Raw genomic sequence first — 21,758 nt, forward strand, 5'->3', positions numbered from 1 at the left:
TTAGATGGCTGGTCTGCCAAGCAAACAAGATCCCATATGCAGGTGAAAATGCCATTAGCTTTTGAAAGCTGTATTTCATCAATTCAAAAAGTTAGAGAAAACACAGTCATAGTTTTGGTGAAAATCAAGGCTGAATTTGTGACAACTTAAAAGGAAGTGGAAAATCTAGTTTTCACTAAAATCATTGTATAGTTACATAAAATAAAAAAGGCGAGAGTGTAACCTGGGGGTAACTGCTGGACAGGAAAGAAAACTGAGTCTAAGCAGGTGGGAAGAATAGTGTCATGTAAAATAAGGGAGTTGTCATGTAAATAGGAGTGTTACCTTATGCTAATGAGCATGCTCATCTGTAACCAGCACACATTTTAAAATAAAGAGTATCTTGTAGATCTAGACCATAGACTTGGATGAAAAAGTAGGAGAGCTCATGAGCAGTAGACTTCACTAGAGAATTTACCTCATTGTGCAGCCAAATGCTCAGTGTCTTGCCATTTTTAATTAATAAAAAAAGCTACACAGCATACTTCTGAGCTTTCTCAGAAGCATCCTCTTCCCATGAATACATCTTATCTAGGCACTTTGAGGTGTCTGGCCATTTCTCTCAAATTCCTAGGAATACCCAAGGGTTTTGTCAAGATATACAGGGGACACCTGCTTTGCACAGCCCTAGGTCCAACCCTCTGGGAGACATCAGAGCTCCCACACACTCCTTGTGACTGAGGGCCTACAAGAAATCCAATGAGCTCTGGCTGCATAAGCAAATGCAGGTCACCTGAACAGCACATGAACACATTTCTTTTGCTTCAAGAAATCTCACACAGAAGTATGGGAGTTCTAGTCTTCATGATTATCACTAAAGCCAACTTAAGAGACAAAACAACTACTACAGAGTTCTCTCCATCAGTTCACTGCAGGTAGACTGCAACAACAGCTCATGGAAGGTTTGGTCATTCATAACTAACAGCATATTTAAACATGAACCAGTGGTTTAAGGGACAGAGACAAAAGAGGCTTAGCTGTTTCTAATTTCAGTTGTATAAATTTAAACTGCTTTATTGTTAATCCTAGAACGAGGCAGATTAATGTTTCTACATTTTTCCAGTTACTTTACATCACTGTTCACTGTTATTTCTTCATTAATCCTTTTTAGGAATAGTATCTGCCTAATGTTCTTTTCCTTTCTTGTTGGAAGAGAGCATGCATATACAATGGGGAAGCAGAAGAACGGGGAAGCTAGGTTTTTCTAGGCACCAAAAGTCATCCTGCTTTCTACACCTTTAGTACCAAAGAAAGCCAATTATTTAATCCTCATGTGTCCAAACACTCCTTCCTTTCCCTCACCTGAAAGTTTGTAAGGCCACTATGAATGGTCTGTACAAAAACGTACCTCCTTTGAAAGTATGGAGACTCTGTAAAATGCCTTAAAATACTTCCTCAACATCCTGAACACAGTTTGTGGGAAGAGGAATCCTATGCTGTATGTATTATCAGTAATGCATTCATACAGGAAGGAAAGTCCCTGTACACACCCTGCATACTTCAGTTTGTCACACACATGCCACTACACTACAAAACCTAATATACAAAGCTGAATGTATTGGACAAACTTCCTGAAGACAATAGAGACCTTTAACAACGTGAATAAAAGTAAAAATCTCACTTCATTCAGTGGAAATGTTTCTTTTTTCCCCTCCAAAAATCACTTTAAAATTCTTCTGCTGTAGATATTGAGTAAATTTAAAGAAGGAGAAAAAAAAGGCACCTGGAGAAAAAGCTTTAATTCTGTTCTTATTACGGCACCTAGGAAGGTAAGCTAGACACACAAAAATCATCAAATTTACCCATAGACCTATTCTACTTATCTGCTATCAGTGAAAGTTACAGTTAGGTTTTATCTCCTCCTCTCTCCTCAGTGACATAATGCAAAGTTACATGTCCTAATTTCACATTTTTTCCAGCAAAACTCTACTAAGCCAGACACACAGCTTGAATCATTAAACTGACTAGAATCCCTACGGATAAAGTACCTTGTGAAACCCTGTCCGTGATTAAAATTTACCACTGAAACTACTCTTTCAGTGAATGGTCAGCTGCTATGTTCTTATGAGGATGGATTGATTACAAATAGCTAATGGAAAATTCAAGGATAAAGCAACTGATTCATAGGCATGTCTAAGCATTAGCAATTCACAAAAACAAAGGGTCTTACCATTCAAAAAAATGAGGACTACAAGTCTAAGTGATATATTCTTTCCTTGTAAGGAAACTTTTGTGACCCTCATTCCAAATTCTAGGCCTGTATAACAAACCAGAAACAGAGATCGTACAAGAGAACTTACAAAACAGTTTTACGTAGAAAATACCTAAGATAACTGTAAGTATTCTAAGTTTTATATTGAAGAATTTATTTTTACCTTCATGCACCTGAAATACAGTACTCACCTTTGCTAATAATTCCCTGTTTATTGTAAAGTTCACTGTTCCTGGACCAGCACTGATTTCACTCACTACAGCATCACATTTTAGCTAAAAGAACAAAATAAAACAGAAACCCTGCATGAAAACAGCTAAACTGGAAAACTGTAATTCAATCCATTATAAATCTTAATTTAATCCACTGTAAACATTTAATGTTATTTATTGGTTTGAAGCAATCACAAATGGATCGTTTAATCAATCTTGTTGGAAAATGGATAATTTTATTATTTCCAATCCATCCTTAATAGCTTTGAATGTAACTCAGCCTGAAATGTCACACGTTTTACTTTGGTTCCTGCATGCATACAGTCTGTTTTATTTTGACTGGGAGCAGTAGTTGATCTCTTCGTACACACAAAAGCTGAGATACATTTGACAACTTAGAGCACCTGACAGCACTTTAAAAAAAAAAACAAAACAAAACAAAAAAAACCCTAGTGTCTTAAAACCAGACAGAAATTTTGGACTGCTGTTACTTGAAGTTTCTGACCAACCCCTAACATCAACTTCTTTACACAAATTTTGGTCTTTTCATGGCCTCGGAGCTTTGGATCTCAACCTATCAGGTTTGAGAGTTTCTTACTAAACTTTCTGTCTTTCACAGCCAAGAAATTGTCTTTTAAAAAAATAATTTAAAAGGGATGGAAAGCATATAAGCGATAAAACAATCCAAAAAGGCAAGCTATACATTCTTACTGAAACTTATCAGTGAAAAAGAAATTCTACCTCCATGCTAGGTCTCCAGCTTTAACAGTAACTTAACCAGAAGATGAAATCAAGGTTAGTTTTGAAGTTCTTTAACCTTTACAAGCTCCAACAACAAGTTCCAATGTTTATTCACAAGCTACATGAAATAATATTTCTCGTATTGACTCTGAATTTCCCACTTTACCATTTTAAGAAAAACCCTTTTAACTTATGGGGCAGAGAGAAAACAAATTCCCACTGGGCTCTCTCCATACTGTTTGTTCTGCTGAACGTTTTCTACATAATCTGTCATTTGTCAGCTCAGTGGTTTTTATCTCTCTTTAATGTGAGTGCTCATCTGGCCCCTCCATAGCTTTAATAACCTCTCCTCAGGTGCCCTGTGGTTCTTTAGTAACCAAATCTCCCTGTGCTTAAGGCTTGGACCAGAATGCCACTATGCTGTACAAAGGCATAAAATCCCCACAGCACAAAGTCCCCTCCACAAAGAAGAGTCCAAAGATCAATCAAGAACCAACTAGCCAGGTGAAATCAAAAGCTCCTGGAAACAAGATAGTCCTGACCTTTCTGACAGACAATTCTCAGCACATCAGAGCGCATTATGCTTTAATATCATGCTGCCTTATTATTTAGGCTATTTTAGTCAACAAGAAAAATTTCAATCTCTTCTGCCTAACCAAAATATCTGTATTTCAAATATTGTGACCTATTTCCTCAGAAGTGACTAAGAACATGCTGCAGAACCTTGAGGCACTTCAACTGTTTATCATGACAAAAAGAGATAACTGCCTACATATTTCTGTCCCTCTGCTAGTTTTTTATATGTGGGCATTTGCTAATTTCTACATTGCTTACCGTCTTTGTGGATGACACGATCGGTCTGAACAAATTATACTAAATGCATCTTCTTTATTCAATACCCAACAAAAAGCATTCCTAACAGATTAATGGAATTTTTAAACTTTGTATAACTGGCATGGTCTATTCATTTTGGGGAATTATATTGATGATCCGTTGCTCTTTATTGTTACAACTGCTTTTCCATGTAAAGAGGCAGGAGTAAGTATCCCAGGTTTATTTAATGAGCCACAAACAACAAAGAAGAGAGACAATTTGCAGCTATCTAAACACTGGGAATAGCAGCTGTTTTTAAAGTGACAGACTAGACACAAGGGAAAAAACTGGTACTATGACATTACAGTCACTGGAACGAATTGCCCAGGGAGGCTGTCAAATCCTTGCAGGCTTTCAGCACCTGAGAGGATTTCAAAAGTCCTCAGCAACCAAATCCAATAACCATCAACAACCTGCACTGAGGAGATGGGAACAGATAATTTCCTGAGGTCCTTTCCAACCTGAATTACTGCATGGTTCTAGCTCATCTTTAAGTTGTTTCAGAACTTTTGGCTGTCTATCTGTGCACCATCACTTCTTCTTTCACCTGAGTCAGAATATTCATGTTACAAGAATGGGTCCAAGTTATGGATCTCTTCAATATCTCAGCAGTGAATGACATGGAGAAATAGTTCAGCTTCTCAACAGTATTACAACTGTTTTTATGTGACCTTTTAAACTCCTGATCAAATAGCAGCCCAGCTAATTCCATCTCAAGCTTGCTCTTTCTGATGCAGATGAAGAATTTTGTTTGCACTTTCAGTATTTGATCTAGCTCCTCTTTGCAATTATCACATAATTTAACACAATTTTCTAGTTTATACTCCTCTGCATTGGGATCAATGCATTTTTAGTTTGTAAAGGATTTTTTTCAACTCAAGTGATCCCTCAAACCTCAGCATCACCTTTCTGATCCCACTTTTGTTCAACTTTATAAATAAAAATTTCTCCAAATTTTTATTTCCTTCCCTCCCTTCAAGGTTTGTGTCACTTCTGTAGACTTTGTTTTGCACGCTGTTTCTTTTTTTGTGCTGTGGTTAGTCTTAATACCTCAGCTACTTCAATTTCCCAGAATAACACACCTGAAAAAATTGCTGTTCTAAGAAACCTCAATTTCAAGCAGTTAGGGATTTGCAAGTCTGGCCTGTTTGTCCCACAGGCTAAATTTACCCATTGCCATGCTAGTGCTGGATTTTGCAGTCTTTGGATTTCCAAAATACTGTATACTTCATTTCTTCCTCAAGTGCTGGGCAACAGTACAGACCATGGCATACCCTGTAGATACCCTCCTAACTTCACAAATATTATTTACTCTCAAACTATTTGAAAACAGTAATTTCACAAGAACCTTAACTAAAACTGCTTTGCCAATTCTGTGTGAAGATTCTGTGTACAATTATACTAGTTGCAGTTGACTACTCTGACCCTGACAGATGCTTGAAGAAACACTATTTACCCAATGATGCCTGTTACACTTATAGCCTGTAAGTTTGTTATTGCATAAATATATGATTAATACATTAGCTTACCCTTTCAGCTAGCTTCTGAGCTTGAAGATGAAGATCTGGTGCTAAGCAATCACTAGAACCGTCTTCTGTTACAGAAGCAATGGAAAGCTGGAAATCAGCAACATGACTGAAAAAAAAAAGAACATACAAAAATGAAGAACAAAAAACCTGCTGAAATGATGGGTAGACTTGGCAGATCCAAGCTGACTGCATATCACAAGTCTAACTGCCAAGCATAACCCAGTCACAGATACCTGAAAGTTTACTGTATTTAGAAAGCTGCACTATAGGGCCAAATACTACCTTTGCTCTAATGCAGTCAGAAAGCAGATATGGTGAGAATGCCATTTCAGAATAACTAAAAATCATGCTCATGAAAAAATGTAATTTACTTGCTAACATCACTGCAACTCTTGAAGAGGACACTGAAAAAAATCCATAACTTCATACTGGTTCTAAGTAGTTTCACATTCAGATCATTAAAGCCGAAACATCTGCCATTCAAGGACTGCCTATAATTTGAACAGCTTTTTAAGCAATTATATTGAAAAATTACAGCAATTTAATTAGATTTAGGTATCTTCTTATAATTGGATTGTATATCATCTTAGGTTTGTTTTTTCTACATTGTTTTCCCCTAAAGTCATATTAAGCTCTTGCAACAATAAGCACAACAGAAAATAATAAAACATGACACAGCATTGTAAGATAATATGTAAACACTACCGTTTTTTGGAGACAGGAACTGCAGATATGGACTTTATTAAGTTTTCTGGTGGCAGATCCAAAACCTTTGAAAGCTAGATTTGAAATAGAGAACAAAACGTCTTAAGCAAAAAAGATCCAGAAAAAATACTGCTCCCTACTTAAATACTCGTGGGGGATGCATCATTTATGTCTGAAAGCAAATTTCGACCCAGGTAAAAAAAAAAATCAAATTGCTTATTAACTACTATAAACAATTTTTTTAAAAAACCCACAACGCAACACGCACAAGAAATATTAAAAGGGCCTTAGAAAAAGCAAGGCAAAACACCATGTATAGCTTCCCCTCTCCCCCCGCAGGATCCCATTAAACTCCCCCAGGCCTTTAGCGGCTTCTCTAGCCGCGACACCTCGCCCAGCTGATCCCGCCCTCGTGAGCGGGGCGTAAGGGGGCCTATGACATGGAGGGCCTCGCTAATAAGCTACGAGCCGCTGGCTGCTCGCCACGGTGAGGAGCGACCCCCTGCCCCGGTTCACTGCTCACGGCCTTCAGCATTCGGGGAGGGGGGACCTGCGCGCCCGGGGCCGGGCTGCGGGGGACGGCGGGGACCGCTCTCGCACCAGCCCTCCCGCCACCGGCGGAGAGGCCGCCAGAGAGGGTCGGGCCCACTGTGAGACGCCCGGAGAGGGACGTCTGGGTGAGGGCGCGAAGGGGATCCTCTCGGTCACGGCGCGCCCCTCCTCGGCGCTGGCTGCAGCGGGGAGCCGTGTACCTGGGAAGCGATGCTCCTCCGAAAGGAACAGGCTGCCATGGCTGCGCCGCCAGGCGGAAGGCCACAGCCGGCCCATCGCCCCTTTCCGCCCGCCCAGGGGCGGGCAGGGCCGTTCCATCCTCCGGGCGGGGGTGAGCGGGGGGGCGGGGCAGAGCGGCGAAGCCAGCGCGTCAGGCCAGAGCGTTTGGCCGATCCGCCGGGGGCCGGGCGGCCATCCCCGTGTGCGCATGCGCCACGGGTCCGTGCCGGCCTGCGCGGCTCCTCCTCCTCCTCTTCCTCCTCCTCCTCCTCCTCCTCCTTCTCCTCCTTCGGTGGCGGCGGGGCGGCGTGTCCGGGGTGCCCGGTGTCGCGGGGGGTGACATGAGCACGTGCTCCGTCTCTAAGGTGAGGGGGGAGGGGGCGCGCGGGAGGGCGGCCGCCGGGGGCTCGACGCGCCCAGGGCGCTGCCGCTCTCCCGCCTTGGCGGGACGGAGCTTCCTCCGAGCAGAGCGGCCCCGGGAGGGGAGGAACGCGGTTGTGCGCGTGCTGGAGGAACCGACCCGCGGAGTTGCCCCGTCTCCCTGTCGCATCCTGCCTCTGCTCCTCTTCCTCCCTTCATCCGCTGCCGGTTCCCTCGTCCCCTGTGCCCGGCTCCCAGCTGCCTGTGCCTCTGTCTGTTCTCTTCCCGAGCTGTGGCAAGTCGTGGCTCTTCATCCGTGCCCTGACGCCCACTCGGTCCCGCGTTACCCAGGACGCTTTTTCTTCTCCCACCAGCCAGCTCTCTCGTCCTGCTTCTCTGTCCTGTTAGCGCACAAAACGCGCTCGTACCTGAAGTAAACATCACCCACCACTGAGCGGTAGTGTTGTGGCTGCAGGTTTTGTCACTTCGGCTAAAGTCTGTTGGCACTGCTTTGCTGCCACTTTGAAACACTCATTGAGTTTTCCCCAAAAACTAATTTACTGGAGATGCAAAAATAAAAGTGCTGTCACTCACACGTGATGTTAAATACCTATTGTTGCGTTGATATTTCTGAGCTGAAAGCTTTTGTCTGGCCTTTAGGCAGGGCTGGCAGTAGGGACATGCGTTCATCAGAGTGTTGATATGTAGGGGAGGCTTAAAATGTATTGGAACGTTGTGACTTCGTGTCTTGCTCGACCATGTAGTGAATAATAGCAGTGATTCACAGCGGGAAGGGATGTGTTTTATCATCAGAATACTCCTGTCCCTTATATTGTTTTTCACTGAATTACAGTGTGCAGCTGGATCCATCGGTGTGGAAGTCACTGTGCAGGTTATTACTGCTAAAGGGAAGTACTTCCAAACAAAGTAAAACTTCGTCCAAACCTGGTGGATTTCCCTTTCAATAATGGCTGTTGCCGTTGAGTAGTTAGGTAGTGAAAAGTGCGTGTGTCCCCCATTCCCACCTTGCCTCTGGTGTCATATATATATATATATATAATAATTCTTTGCCAATTTATATTCTGCTTTCTGCTGCTTTCAAGTGGTGTAGGGAAATCCAGTGCTTGTAAAGCATTAAATAGTATTTGTGTTTGATTCGAAGCATACATTGTTTCTTCTTATACATATATATATATATATGATTTATAGTTATTTTGGCCAATTCCAGTTGTGCTCTCGTGAATTACTGTTCTGCCACGTGTGTACTGCAGCATAAATTAAGACTGTAGCATAGCTTTTTGTAGTGGAATTCTTCTGGAGTGTTTAGAATCTGTGGAATAGCCACAACTTTTGCCCAGCTGTTTTTAGACGGTTGTTAATATGCATGGTAAAATGGAAAGTATCTGAAGGCATCTCCAATTCATAAGGCTGTTTTTTAGAGGAGGCCAATATTGTTATCAGTGTTTTACTGTAATTTCTTATTTGTATAAGAAAGGAAATAACATGTCTGAAGTTACCCAATGGACTGGTGCTTGTGATCAAAATTGAACATATCTCTGGAGTTTTATTTTCACTAGATCGTTCTTATGCTAGTGGCTGAACCATCCTAGGTTGAGTTCAGTAATCTTTGCTTGTATAAGCATCTTCTTTGAGAAATACAGGATTGAATCAGTCTGTTTATCTGTCTTGAACGCTTGTGTGTTTCCTTCCCCCTTGCTGTAGCACAAGAACCTCACAGGGAGAGCTGGGGAATGCATATGACTACTGATATATATATATAGGAAATCTGTATAACTCTTCAAAATAGACGAGTTTTTATTTGAGAGGATGGGGGGAAAAATTTCAGATTTTCTAGAGGAAAATGAAAAAAAATTTCCAGAATTCAGAGCTTAATACTTGTGTTTTATTTTCTTCTCCTTTGTGATGAAACGGATCTAACTGGGAGATGACTTCTATCTGGAGGACATTTGTCATTCTGCTTCAATCTCTACTTTTTGAATGGGGATGCACTTGTCCTCTGTAGCTAGAGTGTGTGATTGGCTTTTGTAAGTGACTTGATAATACTCATTGCATTATTCTGGATAACCTTTTTGATGCATCCCAGCCTCTTGCTTTTTTGTTTTGTTTTCAGCTGAAATTGTACTGAGAAAACTCTTATCAGTGTGTCCCCAGGGAATCATTTCCTCTTCATTCTAGACCTGTTGGAGGTTATGAGATGTTTTAAAGTCTTCTACGGTTCTAGTTGATGGTTGATTTGAAGAACATAATGGAAAGATGAAAGAGTTCCTCCCAAATATGCTGGGATACTGCTTCCACTAGTTTTCCAGCTTGAAACAGGAATATAAAGGGACAACGTGTAAATTGATATCCTTAAGATGCTGGCAATTCAGTTCAGATTGCTGGTTTAGTGGAGCACGGACATTAAAGAGAGTAAAGTAGCCTTGGGAGCAGTCAGATTGATGCTCATATTGAAGTTTATGTTTTCTGCTATTCTCTAGGGCTGCTTTGTTTTTAAACCAAGTCCCAAGAAGAGAAGGGTGTCTCAGAAAACAGGTTAGTGCATTTTGATATATGTTTCTGTGCTTGACAAGGGTTAATCCTGGAAGGGTCACCGCATCTGATTGAGTTCTGTCATAGCTGTGTGAGGATTTCTGTTGCTCCTTCATGTCAGTATTGCTGAAAACTAATTTCTTTGGAGGAACCCCAGCAGATTGTTGTCTAGTGTAAATGTGGTTTTCATCTCCAGCAATCAAGACTGTGTAGCTATCTTTGCACTTTTTTTTTTTTTTTTAAACAAGAGAGCTCTTTTCCATGCTACCATAAATTGTTTCTTGACTGACAAGCTATTTATCTGAAGAGTCTGGATGACCCATGTTTAAGCTATAGGAGTCAAAAATAATATCCCATTCATAAGTCTTATCATATTCTGGGTAGTTTGCCTAAGTTTCTTAAGGAAAAGAAGAAAGAAAAGCCATTTATGAAGATCCCATGGCTTCTGCCCACTAGTATTTGTTATGTATATTTTCTCCAGCCTCTATGCTGTGTATACAGGCCTTTTGTCAACAGAAGATGACTGAGCAGGACTGACTCTTACTGGAGCCACAAATAATGCTGCTTAAACAGTTGTTGTTTGAGATTCAGTTAGGAAGCTTACTGTTCTTATTCCCGGGTTAAACTTTTTTTTGGCATCACCAGAGCTGTCAAGTGTGACAATTTCTGTAAAAAACAGTGGAAGGAAAAGTAATAAGGCCAGATTTTTGTGGAAATCACCACAGGCTCATTTATTAGCAGAGGGACTTATATCTACTTTAAAATTAATCCCAAGTTGTTTTTTCCATGAGAGTTGGCACATCTGTAGCTCAGGGAATGAGAGGCAGGGAAATAGAATCCGGTCCGTCATTGCAAGATGAATAAACCCACAACCGAGATCTATGCACTTAAACCACATTGACATTTTAGCCCTTACTGGATATTATGGTTTTGTTTTTTCAAGATTAGTAATGCTGTTATCCTACTAAACATGTTGTTCTAGTTATCAAATGCTTTGAGACAGAAAAACAAATTTGGCTGAACTACCCCTAAAAGAGAGGCAGAGGTAAGCTAGTTTAGCTGCTCACAGCCGTTGGTTAGAATGTTGTTCTGAATAAACAGTACTTTGATGTACATTCATCCCATTTGGAAGCCCAAACCTGTCAAGTGTGAAGTTTCAGTTGTGAAACTTCACAGCAGTGGTAGTTGATAGTACTGTTGTACCCCACAAAAGACCTTCTGTGCACATTTGCAGCTATAGTTTGAGTTTTGGTAGCATAAAAAGAATATAATGCCTTGGTATATTACCAATAATGTGATGGCTGGATCTTCTTTAATTAAAAGCCTAAGACCTGAGTAATCAGAGTGGATTATGTATTGTAAGATATTTTTCTTAGGGATACGAATGAGGTGATATTTTAGGGGAGACAATGAAAACGGAGGATGAGGAGCGTCTCCTGTTTGTCCTTTATAGAGCTTTCGAGTGGTTTTAATGTTTTGGGAGGTGGAATGTGCTCATCAACTGGTTCTTTTCTAGAGATCAGACCACTGATGATCCTCCATCGAATGGTCACCAAATGGACATTAATGACTAGTAAATTATTTTTTTTATACACATACATTTAGAAAAAATCAATTGTTATGTTTAATGTTGCGTGTAGCAACAGTGAACAGGATGTTTACATAAAGTTCAGTGTTTGTATTCTTCCAGGTGGCATTACTGAAGCCTTAAAGCTACGCCAGACCTGCTAAATGTATGCTGGGAGAAGAAGGATGGTTCCCAGCCTGTGCCTTTTCCCTTAAAGAAAAAAAAAAAGTAGGCTGTGTGAATGTGGGACGAAAAACAATGAGAAAAGCCTCACTCAGTTATACCAGTTTCTATTCAGTCTCCTATTTTACTCCCAGCTCTCTCTGTCTTCATTGCTTCAAGCTGGTGGAGAGCTTCTGTACTCACATCTGTGAGTCAGAGCAGCACCTGGGAAGCCAGATATATTCAGAAAATGTGCCAAGACACTGTTTTACCAAAAAGGGTCTGATCCTCCTCTTTTTCATAAAGAGCATGTATAGAAGTGGGAGGCAATTTAGAAGTTGAGCCAGAAATGTAGGCCTAGTTTGCACTTAAAAGTTTTGCTGGCATAGTTGTATTAGTTAAATGTATTTTTAAAAAATAAAGCTATATTTCATGTAACCTGACAGTTCTTTCCCAGTATACCTTATTATTTTCAGGAAATTGGTGTTAGCTGCATCTTCCCTGGGGAACAAAAGAATTTTTATGTATCTATTTTTGTAAGCCTTTATGGTTCATACCTGGCTGTAATAGTGAAGGAGGATTGAATATTTAATAGGTTAAAGAGACACACAAAACTTTCCGAAGCAAGGGAAAGATTTTTTTTTTTTTTTTTAATTTTACTTTAATATTACAGACCATTTGCTCTGATTTGGCCTTTAGCTCATCTGGGACTTGAGATGGAAGCCAGTTCTTTAGCTTTAGCCTGCATGCTTGGGTAGTAGATTCTGCTTGTTCCCTTGCTTATTCTACCAGATAACACCGGTTATTTAATTGGTTAAAAGTAATCTCCATCAGATATATACATACGTTAAGATGTTCTTGTTTCAGTCAGATGCTTTGTTTTCTTCTCAACAAAAAAATGTTCTAATAATCTTATTTGTGCTTGCCTTTGCTTTCTGTCTTTCTAGTTACTGATTTCAAAGAAAGAAATAATGATTCAGAGGATTCCGAGTTGCGGTTTATTACCTGTCAGTCTTTATGGCATCAGATCAAATCAGAAACAAAGGTGAGTCTTGCACCTCATACTAAAGCAATGTTTTGCATTTATAACAATGCTGCTTGCTTCTTTGTTTTTGGAGATTTTTTTCTTTTCCACACTTAAAACAGCAATTAGTTAAAGCAATAAAAGGGCCAGAAATACTGGCTGAGACTGAAATCCCTGTCCAGAATAGAAGATAGCAATAATAAATCCATCAATTACACATTGCTTCTAACTGCAGAACTGCATGCTTTAGATGCTTCAGGCTGCTGTTCTGAAGCTTCTGTTCTTCCTAATTGTCCTTTCTATTAATTCCTGGCATACTGCTGCTTCTACCTTCAATTCAGTTACGTGCTTGCCAGCCCTCTGAGGATTTTAGGCTGCTCTTGACCTCAGTGTTACAGAGTTCATAGAAGCCCAGGGTTCACAGTGGATTTATGTGAATACAGCTGCATGGATGTCAAATACTGAAAGACACAGCTGCAAGCATAGTCTATTGAATTAGTACAGACAGTGTCAGTGGGGTTGTCTGGTGTGGATTGGAGTTAATTTCATACTGAACTGTGGCCTCCTAATTGTTGTGTGTTAGATGGCATGCTGTTGTTGTGTCCCTATAGCCAGCTGGCTTGCATTATAGTATGAATAATTGCTTCCGTACAGCAGGGATTTCCTCTATTCAGTGTCAAGGATTCTGGGCAAGTATTCCATATTCCTCTGCCTGCTGTTGGGCTCTGGACATTATGAGAATTTTTTTTTCCAAAGTTTGTTTTGGGATGTACAGTAGAAGCCAGCTGGATGCGGCTTACAATTGGGACCCTTGGGCTAAACTTGTAAATTCCTCTAATTCTGTTCCTACTATTCCATGATCCAGCCCACTTTGACTAGTCAGCGCCCTTTTCAAACCATAGCTAGCCAAGCTGTGCAAAGCACACCACATCATGGTGTTGATTATAGAGAACACACAAAAGTTTGTGGATGTATATTTGGTATCTTCCTGCCAACTGCTTCAGCTTGACAGATTAGCTACCAGCATTGGCAGTGATGTTGGCAGCTGCACGGTAGACTACAGGGAAGATTACATTCTCTAGCTGCTTCTGGAAGACCTTTTCATGGATCTTCTTTGTTTGGCCCAGTGTTGTCAAGGCTTTTGAGACAATGCTTCTACACTGCCAACAGTGGCTGTAGAATTTTCAGGTTGAAGAAGCATTGCTGGCTTTTTTGTAGTGCTCTGCAAGGATTTCTCCCAGAGCAGCTGGTACAGCCCATCATAGCGAAAGTGTCCCTTAACCACAGAAGCACAGAGCCATTGCCATCTGGAAAATCCTCATTCTTTCCTGTTCTAAATCTCCTATCCTTGTTTTCTTTGAGGCTGCTAGGAGTTTGCCAAATACATTCTTCTGTTCTTCCTCCTCCTGACTGAAGACAGTTCATCCTACATTGATGAATTTGATATGGGCCTTGTCTTAAAGTGTGATTTCCCCAAGGGCAGATACCTGCCATTACTTTTGCTGCTATGCATGGAATTTTCTTTATCCAGCTTCTGGGTTATTGATATTTTTTTCTGCTGAGTTTTGAATTATCATCCCCCTTATCCCACTGTTGGAAAACATGGAGGTGATTATTGTTCTTATGTATAAATATGTGTGATAATTCAGGTTGGAAGGGACCTTATAAAGTCTCTAGTCTGAACTCCTGTTCAAAGTGGCACCATCTGTGAGGTCAGACCAGGTAGGTGAGGGTTTTATCCAGTCAGGATTTTATTTTTTGCATGCTTTCAAACCCTGGTGTAGTAAACTTAATCCATGACAGAGTACCTGGGAAGTGTGTGACTTGGTGGTTTGGACTTTTATCCTAGGGGTTCTGATAGTGTGCTAAGTGAGCCTAGCAGGATATTCTCCAAAGTTTTTGCCAGGGTAGTGTTACCTGATGATTTGTTGGCAGGCCGTGTGCATATGCTGGTCTTTTCCCAGTTCTTTGGTATCTGCCTGAGGTGTTGAAGAGTGAAGAGGATTTGACCTCCAGGCGCTTTGTTGCGGAGCAGTTGCAGTGGCATCTGTTTAGTGATGAGATCTTTTCAGGCTTCTCACTACATGAAAAACTGACAAAAGTACTGCAGGAACTGTCCTTCATTTCTGGAAGATTACTTTCTGCCCTTTTTTGTTTCAGTGTTGCAAGGTATCCCAGTTTTGACCTCTGCTCTCAGCAGTGGCCTTGCAAGTGTTCTTATTATGATACATCTCATCAAGGGCTTTCAGAAACATTCCCTTCCTGGAAGGTGAGGAATTCCAGTTGTACTGCCAGGATCCAGGTGGGAAACAAAAAACCTAAGTGCAGGGCTCTAATGTGGTAATTTTAGCTCTAATGTGCAGATAAGCATTTTCAGACCACACAACAGATAATCGTGACCAAACCTAGTGTTGTAGCAAGGACTGAACTTCCAGTTTATATGACTTTTCCAGAATAAGTAGTGTCATGCAAGTAAATGAGCTGGTCACTTCAGATGCAGAGCAAACTAGTGTATTTCCTGGAACACTACCAAAACCCTGCCAGTAACAAAGCTGTTTTGACAAGACTGATGGATTTTAAGAAAGCTAAGTAAATATGTCGTGCAATGGCAGACTGGATTCCGTCTTCACAAGTGTGCATTGGAAGAAATAATATATACTGTAACTATGTAAAGTAAGGATTCAAGTTCTTGTTGGGATAGCTCAGTGAAAATATGTACTTTAATGATCAGAAGCAGCTCAAGGTCTGATAGATTCTGAAGCAGAAGCTCAGAGGTTTGTTATGGGACATATGGTAATACAGGAGCTGTTACAATGCTGTTAGAAAGCTGGTGGCTTAAATTTTTCTTTTTAAAATGCCATGTTACAGTTTCTTCTGAGTTGCCATAGAATTTGTCAAGTGGGAGCTCAGAGGTGCATAATCAACATCAGAAAGGCCAGAAGAATGTTTTTTAATAAATAGAGGATGAAAAGACTAGGATTACTTCATGTACAGGAATTCTACTGTATAATGGAAAAGGAACTCAGGTTTTTGAGCAGGCATTGTGTGCAGTCTCCTCAAGATGTGACTTGTACTCATTTGATCGCTGCCTCATCAAAGCTGCTAGAGATGGCCTTTGCCACTTCATTTAAAATCAAGTTTACTGCTGTGTATGTCACCTCTTGTTGCTAATAAATCTTGGTGATGATTTTATTGGGGGTGGGGGTTTGATCTTGTTTCTAATATCTAGAGTATATATTGATATCCTGAAATTCAGAGTACTGGGGTTTTTGTCTGCTGTAGCAGAAGACATATCTTGGATTTGAGACAGATTTTCAAAGGCACATACATCATAAAAGAAATACAAAGTGCTGCCACTGTATATCTGCCTCTAAAAGTTTTATCTCCCCCTATTTTCTCTCACCTTTCCATATTCCTGCATATGCATATTCTCATATGAAAATCATCCTGAAGGGCAAAAGACAAAGTAGCAAATGTGGCAGTCATGTGGTTTAGTATTTTTTCCTATAAAACATGCTTAAAGCTTTTCTTTCTTAATTTTTTTTCTTTCACCCTGAGTTAGATTTGGAGGGGTTGAGTGTTTGTTCTCATTTAGATCTCTCAGAAAAATGATTACAGGTGTTTTGTAAGCCAAAAGGGAATAATAGGAATTTTCATGAACATTCTACCAGAAGCTAATTATATTGTTTTATTATTGTTTTATTCTTCCTATGTTACCTACACTTTGTCTGTACGTTGGGTTTGGGGTTTTTTTTCCCTCCTTTAAAGCCTGGGGTGTGACGCAGTTAAGATCATTTGTTTTCCAAGTTATTGTTGAGGCATTTGGCCAGAAGTTCCAAGACGGGAAATGTCTGCGTCTGCCATGGTGAATAAATTAACATGTTTATAGTTTGCAGGAAAACTTCATGCTACTTAAAATTTTACCCTGGAGTTTTAAGGATTAAAAATTATGCAGGAAAGGGGTAGGAAAAAAAAGATAGTGTGGTGTTTCCACATTTTTATAAATATAATTTTTCTGTGTTTGTTTACAGCAAATACAGGAAGACTTGAATAAGCAGTTATTTGATAATATAGTCAGTTTTTTGAGACGATCTCATTCTGAGTTCCAAGAGAAGACAACAGAATGGACTTGTCGGATGAAGTCCAAAGAAATCCCTACTGCAGCTCTTGTCTTAGGTAATTTTTTTAAAGGTATATTTTGTTACGTACATCTGACTAAAACTGACACAGAGATGAAAGAAAAATATTGCTGACTTCCAGCAATTACTGTGAGCAGTATGGCTTCAGGAATGTTAACACAAGAGATAAGACCTTCCCCTTTGTCTGTATGCATAATAGTCCAGTAAGTTAACACCTTCCCCAAATGTCTGTCTTAGGTAACTGGTAGTGATTGGGATTTTTTTTCTCCTGAGGCACTGGAGATGCTTTGATTCTGTCCCTGTTTCTGCCAGCAACATACTTGGTGGTTTCTATTACTAACCATGGAATTACTCATTTTCTGTATTGCTGATATATGTTCTTGCAGTGTATCTTTATGTGTAGGAAAGCAGTGTCATCATCTTGGAAAAGAAGCAGTGGGTGAAGAAAATAGCTGAAGATATTGCTATTAAAGTTAGTGAGGTTCTGAAGTTGTCTTTTTCTTTTTTTTTTTTTTCTTCTTTCTTTCAAAGGGTTGTAACTAATCCTAAACCTGGTTCAAGGCAATCTGGTGACATTTTCAGTGGATCATTTTAGGGAACCTAAAATCAGGCCTGTACTTCAAACTTACCATGTACGCACTAACAAAGCCTGGAAGGTAGTCTACTTTTGTAGGTAGTAGAAAGTGAGAAACTCCTGCCCTGGATATTTCTGTGGAAGAAGCTGTGAACTGCCTTCTGGAAGGGCTTGTTCTTTTTTGGGTTGACTAAGGATTTTAACAAAGGTAGTAGATGTTGAGTAGTTCATAGTAAATTCAGACTGTAGTACATACTAACTTGTAGTAATTTTCCTCCTTACATAAGTCATGTGAGAATCCAGGTCTCGGGTGTATGCACTGCTTGCCCTCTAGAGAAGGTGCATTTCATCTTCTCTGCAGGCCTTGGATGACTGTGGAATGGCTTCTGAGGGTGTGAGTATCCGGGAAGGTGGAACACCAGTCCTACTCCTTGCAGGTTTGCACCCTTGAGAAATCTTTCTTTAAAAAAGAAAACCAAACTATATGAGGGGTCTTTGCAATGATTTTTAATAGTTCTTTTTAATCAGCTAGTATTATCATGTATGTCTAATCTTGTGCTAGTTTTTCATCTTTCCTCATAGATGATGCGATGCTTTTCATTCCTTCCTTGAATATTTGAGGTGTCTTCTGTTTTTTGTCTGCTGTTCAGTTTATTATTCAATCATTGTGGTCACAAATCACAGGAAAAATGCCCTGAAAAACTTGTCTTTTTTCTAGGTGTAAATGTTACAGATCATGACTTGACTTTTAGAAGTCTCTCAGAAGTCCTTCAGAATAATATTACTCCCTATATAGCCCTTCTGGAAGCCAAAGATTGCCCAGGTAAGTAGTGCAGTAGCTTTGCTGCTTCTGAATAAGCTATCAATTAACTAGAAATTCTAGCTTTTGTCCCCAAATGTAAGAATAATGGGATGGAGGGATCGTGAAGACTTTCTAAAGGTTTGCTCAATCCCATGTTAGCAGAGTAGTAATGCCTACTGTATTTTAAGAGATATCCAGTTCTGTTTAAAACAATGAAGATTTAAATACTACTTAGTTGTAGCATAAATGTCAAGAGCAGGCTGCTTAGTGTATTGCATGTGGATATTGTAGGTTGGCTTTCCTCTTGTTTAACTGAACAGTGTATGTATGCATTCCATTTTTTAAATCCTTACAGTCACGTTATTACAGTGAGGGAATGTGTATAAATAAATTATAGAATAAAAGAATATATAGAATAAAAGAATAAATTAAAGAATAAAATTAGTTCCCACATTCCTTGCTCCTTTTTTATTTTTTAGGTAAAAATATTAATATCACTTATGTCAGCATCTCTAGATCTGTGGATTGGCTGCCTTATTTATTTTAGGACACTAATAACATGTGGCTGGAGTTCAGGAAAGTGAAGGGACAGCATCTTAACCTGAATTGTTGCTATCCAGGCAAATTAATAGGATCATTTTTACTGCATTAACAACATGCATGTCACGAACACTTGCAAGCTTTCTGAAGCATGAGATGAGCATTCTGGAGAGAGGAGAATCACTAGAAAAGAATAGTGATAACTCGGTGTAATTTTTTAGAGTATGAGTTGGAGAAGTGTTACCAAATAACCAAATGTCTTTACTGTGTGTCTATAAATTTTTTGTGCAGGCATAAAAAATCTGATGCAGAAGCTGATGGGCCAGTTGATGAACTGCTATGTAGATGTGGACTCTTCTGAAGACGAGGACTATGTGCAGGTTTCCCATAACAGAATACGTTGTTCAATGACTTCTCTTATCAACTGGTATGAGCGTGTAACAAAGGTATGAATTTTTTTTTTGGTATCACCAGTTTGTAAAAATGCCTAACCTTTAGATGCTTTAAAAAAAAAAATTAATAACTCAAATTTCTGTGCCATAATGAAAAAATGCCAAAGGTTAGTTTTTAATTTAATACTAAGAAATAACTGAGATTGAGGTGATTTGAATAATAAATCTGTAACATATATAACAAATGTGGAGTTAGTTTCTGATGAGGTGTGAATGTCAGAATTTTGAAAAACAAGCAAAAAGTACTGTATTATCATATGTTTACTCAGGAACTAAAAGCTTAAAATGCAGTATCAATTTCATGCCAGATGCTTTTCTCCCAGGAGTGCTGAGATGTTTTGTTTATTAAAACGAAACTTTAAGAAAGAACAGCCAACCAGGGGAAAGGCACCCTGTTAGTGCTAATGTGCCATTATGTCATCTGCAGCCCACACTAAACCGACCAGCAGTGAGAAAATAACTTTCAAAATGTTTTTGTATCTTTGCATTTAATAAAGCCAGTGAAGTTTTAAATTTTGTTTCTGTCACCAATAAAAGTTTGAACCGATTTTATGATGACTTCATCAGAGCGGTGTGTTAAACAAAAGTGTAATGAGTACATACTCTTTTTATTACTGGGTAAAAATATAGGAGATGGACAATATCTGTGTACACAACTCAAATCTTCTCCCTCAATCCCAACAGAATTTCACCAGTTCTGTCCCACAGAGCTATTCTTGTCTTTGTTGGAATGTGAGTTTTTAAAATGTTTATTCTTTGTACTTCATGCTGTGCCAAACAGAAGGAAGAAAAATTAAAATTCTAGATGCTAATAATAAATACCACTGTAGCAAAAAGTCAGTCATGTCACTTTGAAGCATTATAATACCGTACATATGATTCAGTCTTTTTATTTTACTGTCTTCTGTTTATCGATGCCTAACGAATGGCTTTAAAGAAAACAGATTCTGAAACTCCGAGCAAAAAAAGAACTTCCTCTTCCAGACACTGGCAATCTCCTCCAGTTGTAGTTGTATTCAAAGACATGGAAAGTTTCTCCACAAAAGTACTTCAAGACTTCATAGTCATCAGCAGGTAATGTGACCTGAAGTTTAGTTCTTCCACTCCTTTACCCATTTTCTATTTGCACCTGTTTTGAATGAGGTCAGTGGAGAGTTGGAATCAAATACTGGTGCTGCTTCTTTTTAGCAGTGATTGAGCAAAAACCTATTTGCTAGGTTCTGAGGATAAATTATCCTAAAGCTGACTTGGGACTCTGAACCAGAGTGCCTAAGGGTTGAATTGAGATATTGGGTGGCTGATTTAATTCTTTACACAAGAGGATTTATTGGTACTAGTTGTTACAGAATTTGTGATTGTGAGACTGGTTTTTAACATGCCTAGATAATTTTTCTGTAGACTTTAAAATTGGTTTTGGAGTGTGGTTTTTGCATGACTACTGATGTAATGCTGCTTAAAGGTCACTAGCTTACTAGTAGGAGTATATGAAACTTAGCCAGAGAATTTCTCAGTGTTGGCCAGGATCTGTAATGAGTAACTGTCTACTTCAGGTGCTCCTGTGCTTTTGTTATTTCTTAACCTGTCTTATTTAATATCATCTCATGCACTATCAAAACCTCATGCTGTTCTCCAAAAAGTGCACTTAAACTTAGTCCTTGGGTTGAAACTATAGTTGCAGCAGAATTGGGGCTGTAGTTGTACAATTAATTCAGCTGCAGTATGCACACCTGACATTACCTCTAAACAAGGCTAGGCAGTTTCACTTGCGGAGAGACTCACAATAAAAATATTTTTCATATGTGGTAGATGGGTTCTCTAGGGAACATTTCAAGAAGTAAAATCGGAAATGCACAATTATCTGGAAGTAATTAGGGTGTAAGGCAGGGGAAAACGAGGTTTTAATTGTTTAAGTGTCATGTTTTATTTTGCTTTTTGTGGCAAGGATAAATAATTATGAGCATATGGAATGTAGATGAAGTACAATTCCAGTCTGTCAGTCTACTATTTGCAAATACACTTCTTTTAATAGAATATGTGTCCAGAAAAGTTTAGAGGATTCACATGATCTTACAACTAATGATTGTCTCAAAGTAAAGTAGAAGATGGGTAAAATAGAAGCTTGGCAGAGTTGCATAATACTTTTGAAAAAAGTCTTCGGGAATATTGTAGAGATTGGGTTTATTCTCTCCATTTCAGTCTTAAACATGTTTAATAATTAATAAGGGCAAAGTGGGTAAGGGTGAGGTTCTTCTGATCTGTTAATCACAAGATTCAGTTTCTTTCTGATACTCTTTTATGTTATCAACAGTGGACAGTAATATATGAATTTGATTGGTTTTATGTTTAAGTCTCTAGCAATGACTTTTGAGGAGTTAGAGAAATGAAATAATTGTGGGATAACAATTAAAACACCAAGGTCAAAAAGTTGCTGTGGTGAAAACAGGAAAAGAATAAATTGTCAATTTTAGCCTAGACGATATTTAAGATAGCAGAATTTGTATCTCCT

The 21,758-nt window shown here is 39.3% G+C and overlaps 2 protein-coding genes across 11 annotated transcripts in view; one reads left to right on the forward strand and one right to left on the reverse strand.

Moving 5' to 3' along the window:
* Positions 1 to 7,167, reverse strand: part of RARS2 (arginyl-tRNA synthetase 2, mitochondrial) — a 39,164-nt gene extending 31,997 nt beyond the window's left edge. For 2 of the 5 annotated variants that reach the window (XM_074895999.1, XM_074895996.1), the window contains exons 1-4: positions 7,064 to 7,167; positions 6,312 to 6,385; positions 5,607 to 5,712; positions 2,443 to 2,526 (exon numbers count right to left, since the gene is read on the reverse strand). In XM_074895999.1, the coding sequence (XP_074752100.1) occupies positions 2,443 to 2,526; positions 5,607 to 5,712; positions 6,312 to 6,385; positions 7,064 to 7,102 (303 nt within the window). In that variant the 5' untranslated portion in view covers positions 7,103 to 7,167. Of the gene's footprint in view, positions 1 to 2,209; positions 2,297 to 2,442; positions 2,527 to 5,606; positions 5,713 to 6,311; positions 6,386 to 7,063 lie in introns of those variants that run through there. The other 3 variants (XM_074895997.1, XM_074896001.1, XM_074896000.1) reach the window with 3 other exon arrangements.
* A 192-nt stretch (positions 7,168 to 7,359) lies between these two features.
* ORC3 (origin recognition complex subunit 3) overlaps positions 7,360 to 21,758 on the forward strand; it is a 37,841-nt gene continuing 23,442 nt past the window's right edge. For 3 of the 6 annotated variants that reach the window (XM_074896004.1, XM_074896003.1, XM_074896002.1), the window contains exons 1-7: positions 7,360 to 7,447; positions 9,941 to 9,995; positions 12,669 to 12,766; positions 16,777 to 16,921; positions 18,177 to 18,281; positions 19,092 to 19,246; positions 20,190 to 20,326. In XM_074896004.1, the coding sequence (XP_074752105.1) occupies positions 7,424 to 7,447; positions 9,941 to 9,995; positions 12,669 to 12,766; positions 16,777 to 16,921; positions 18,177 to 18,281; positions 19,092 to 19,246; positions 20,190 to 20,326 (719 nt within the window). In that variant the 5' untranslated portion in view covers positions 7,360 to 7,423. Of the gene's footprint in view, positions 7,448 to 9,940; positions 9,996 to 11,745; positions 11,788 to 12,668; positions 12,767 to 16,776; positions 16,922 to 18,176; positions 18,282 to 19,091; positions 19,247 to 20,189; positions 20,327 to 21,758 lie in introns of those variants that run through there. The other 3 variants (XM_074896005.1, XM_074896006.1, XM_074896007.1) reach the window with 3 other exon arrangements.

The sequence above is a fragment of the Athene noctua genome, chromosome 1, assembly GCF_965140245.1.
Source record: "Athene noctua chromosome 1, bAthNoc1.hap1.1, whole genome shotgun sequence".
Lineage (NCBI taxonomy): Eukaryota > Metazoa > Chordata > Aves > Strigiformes > Strigidae > Athene > Athene noctua.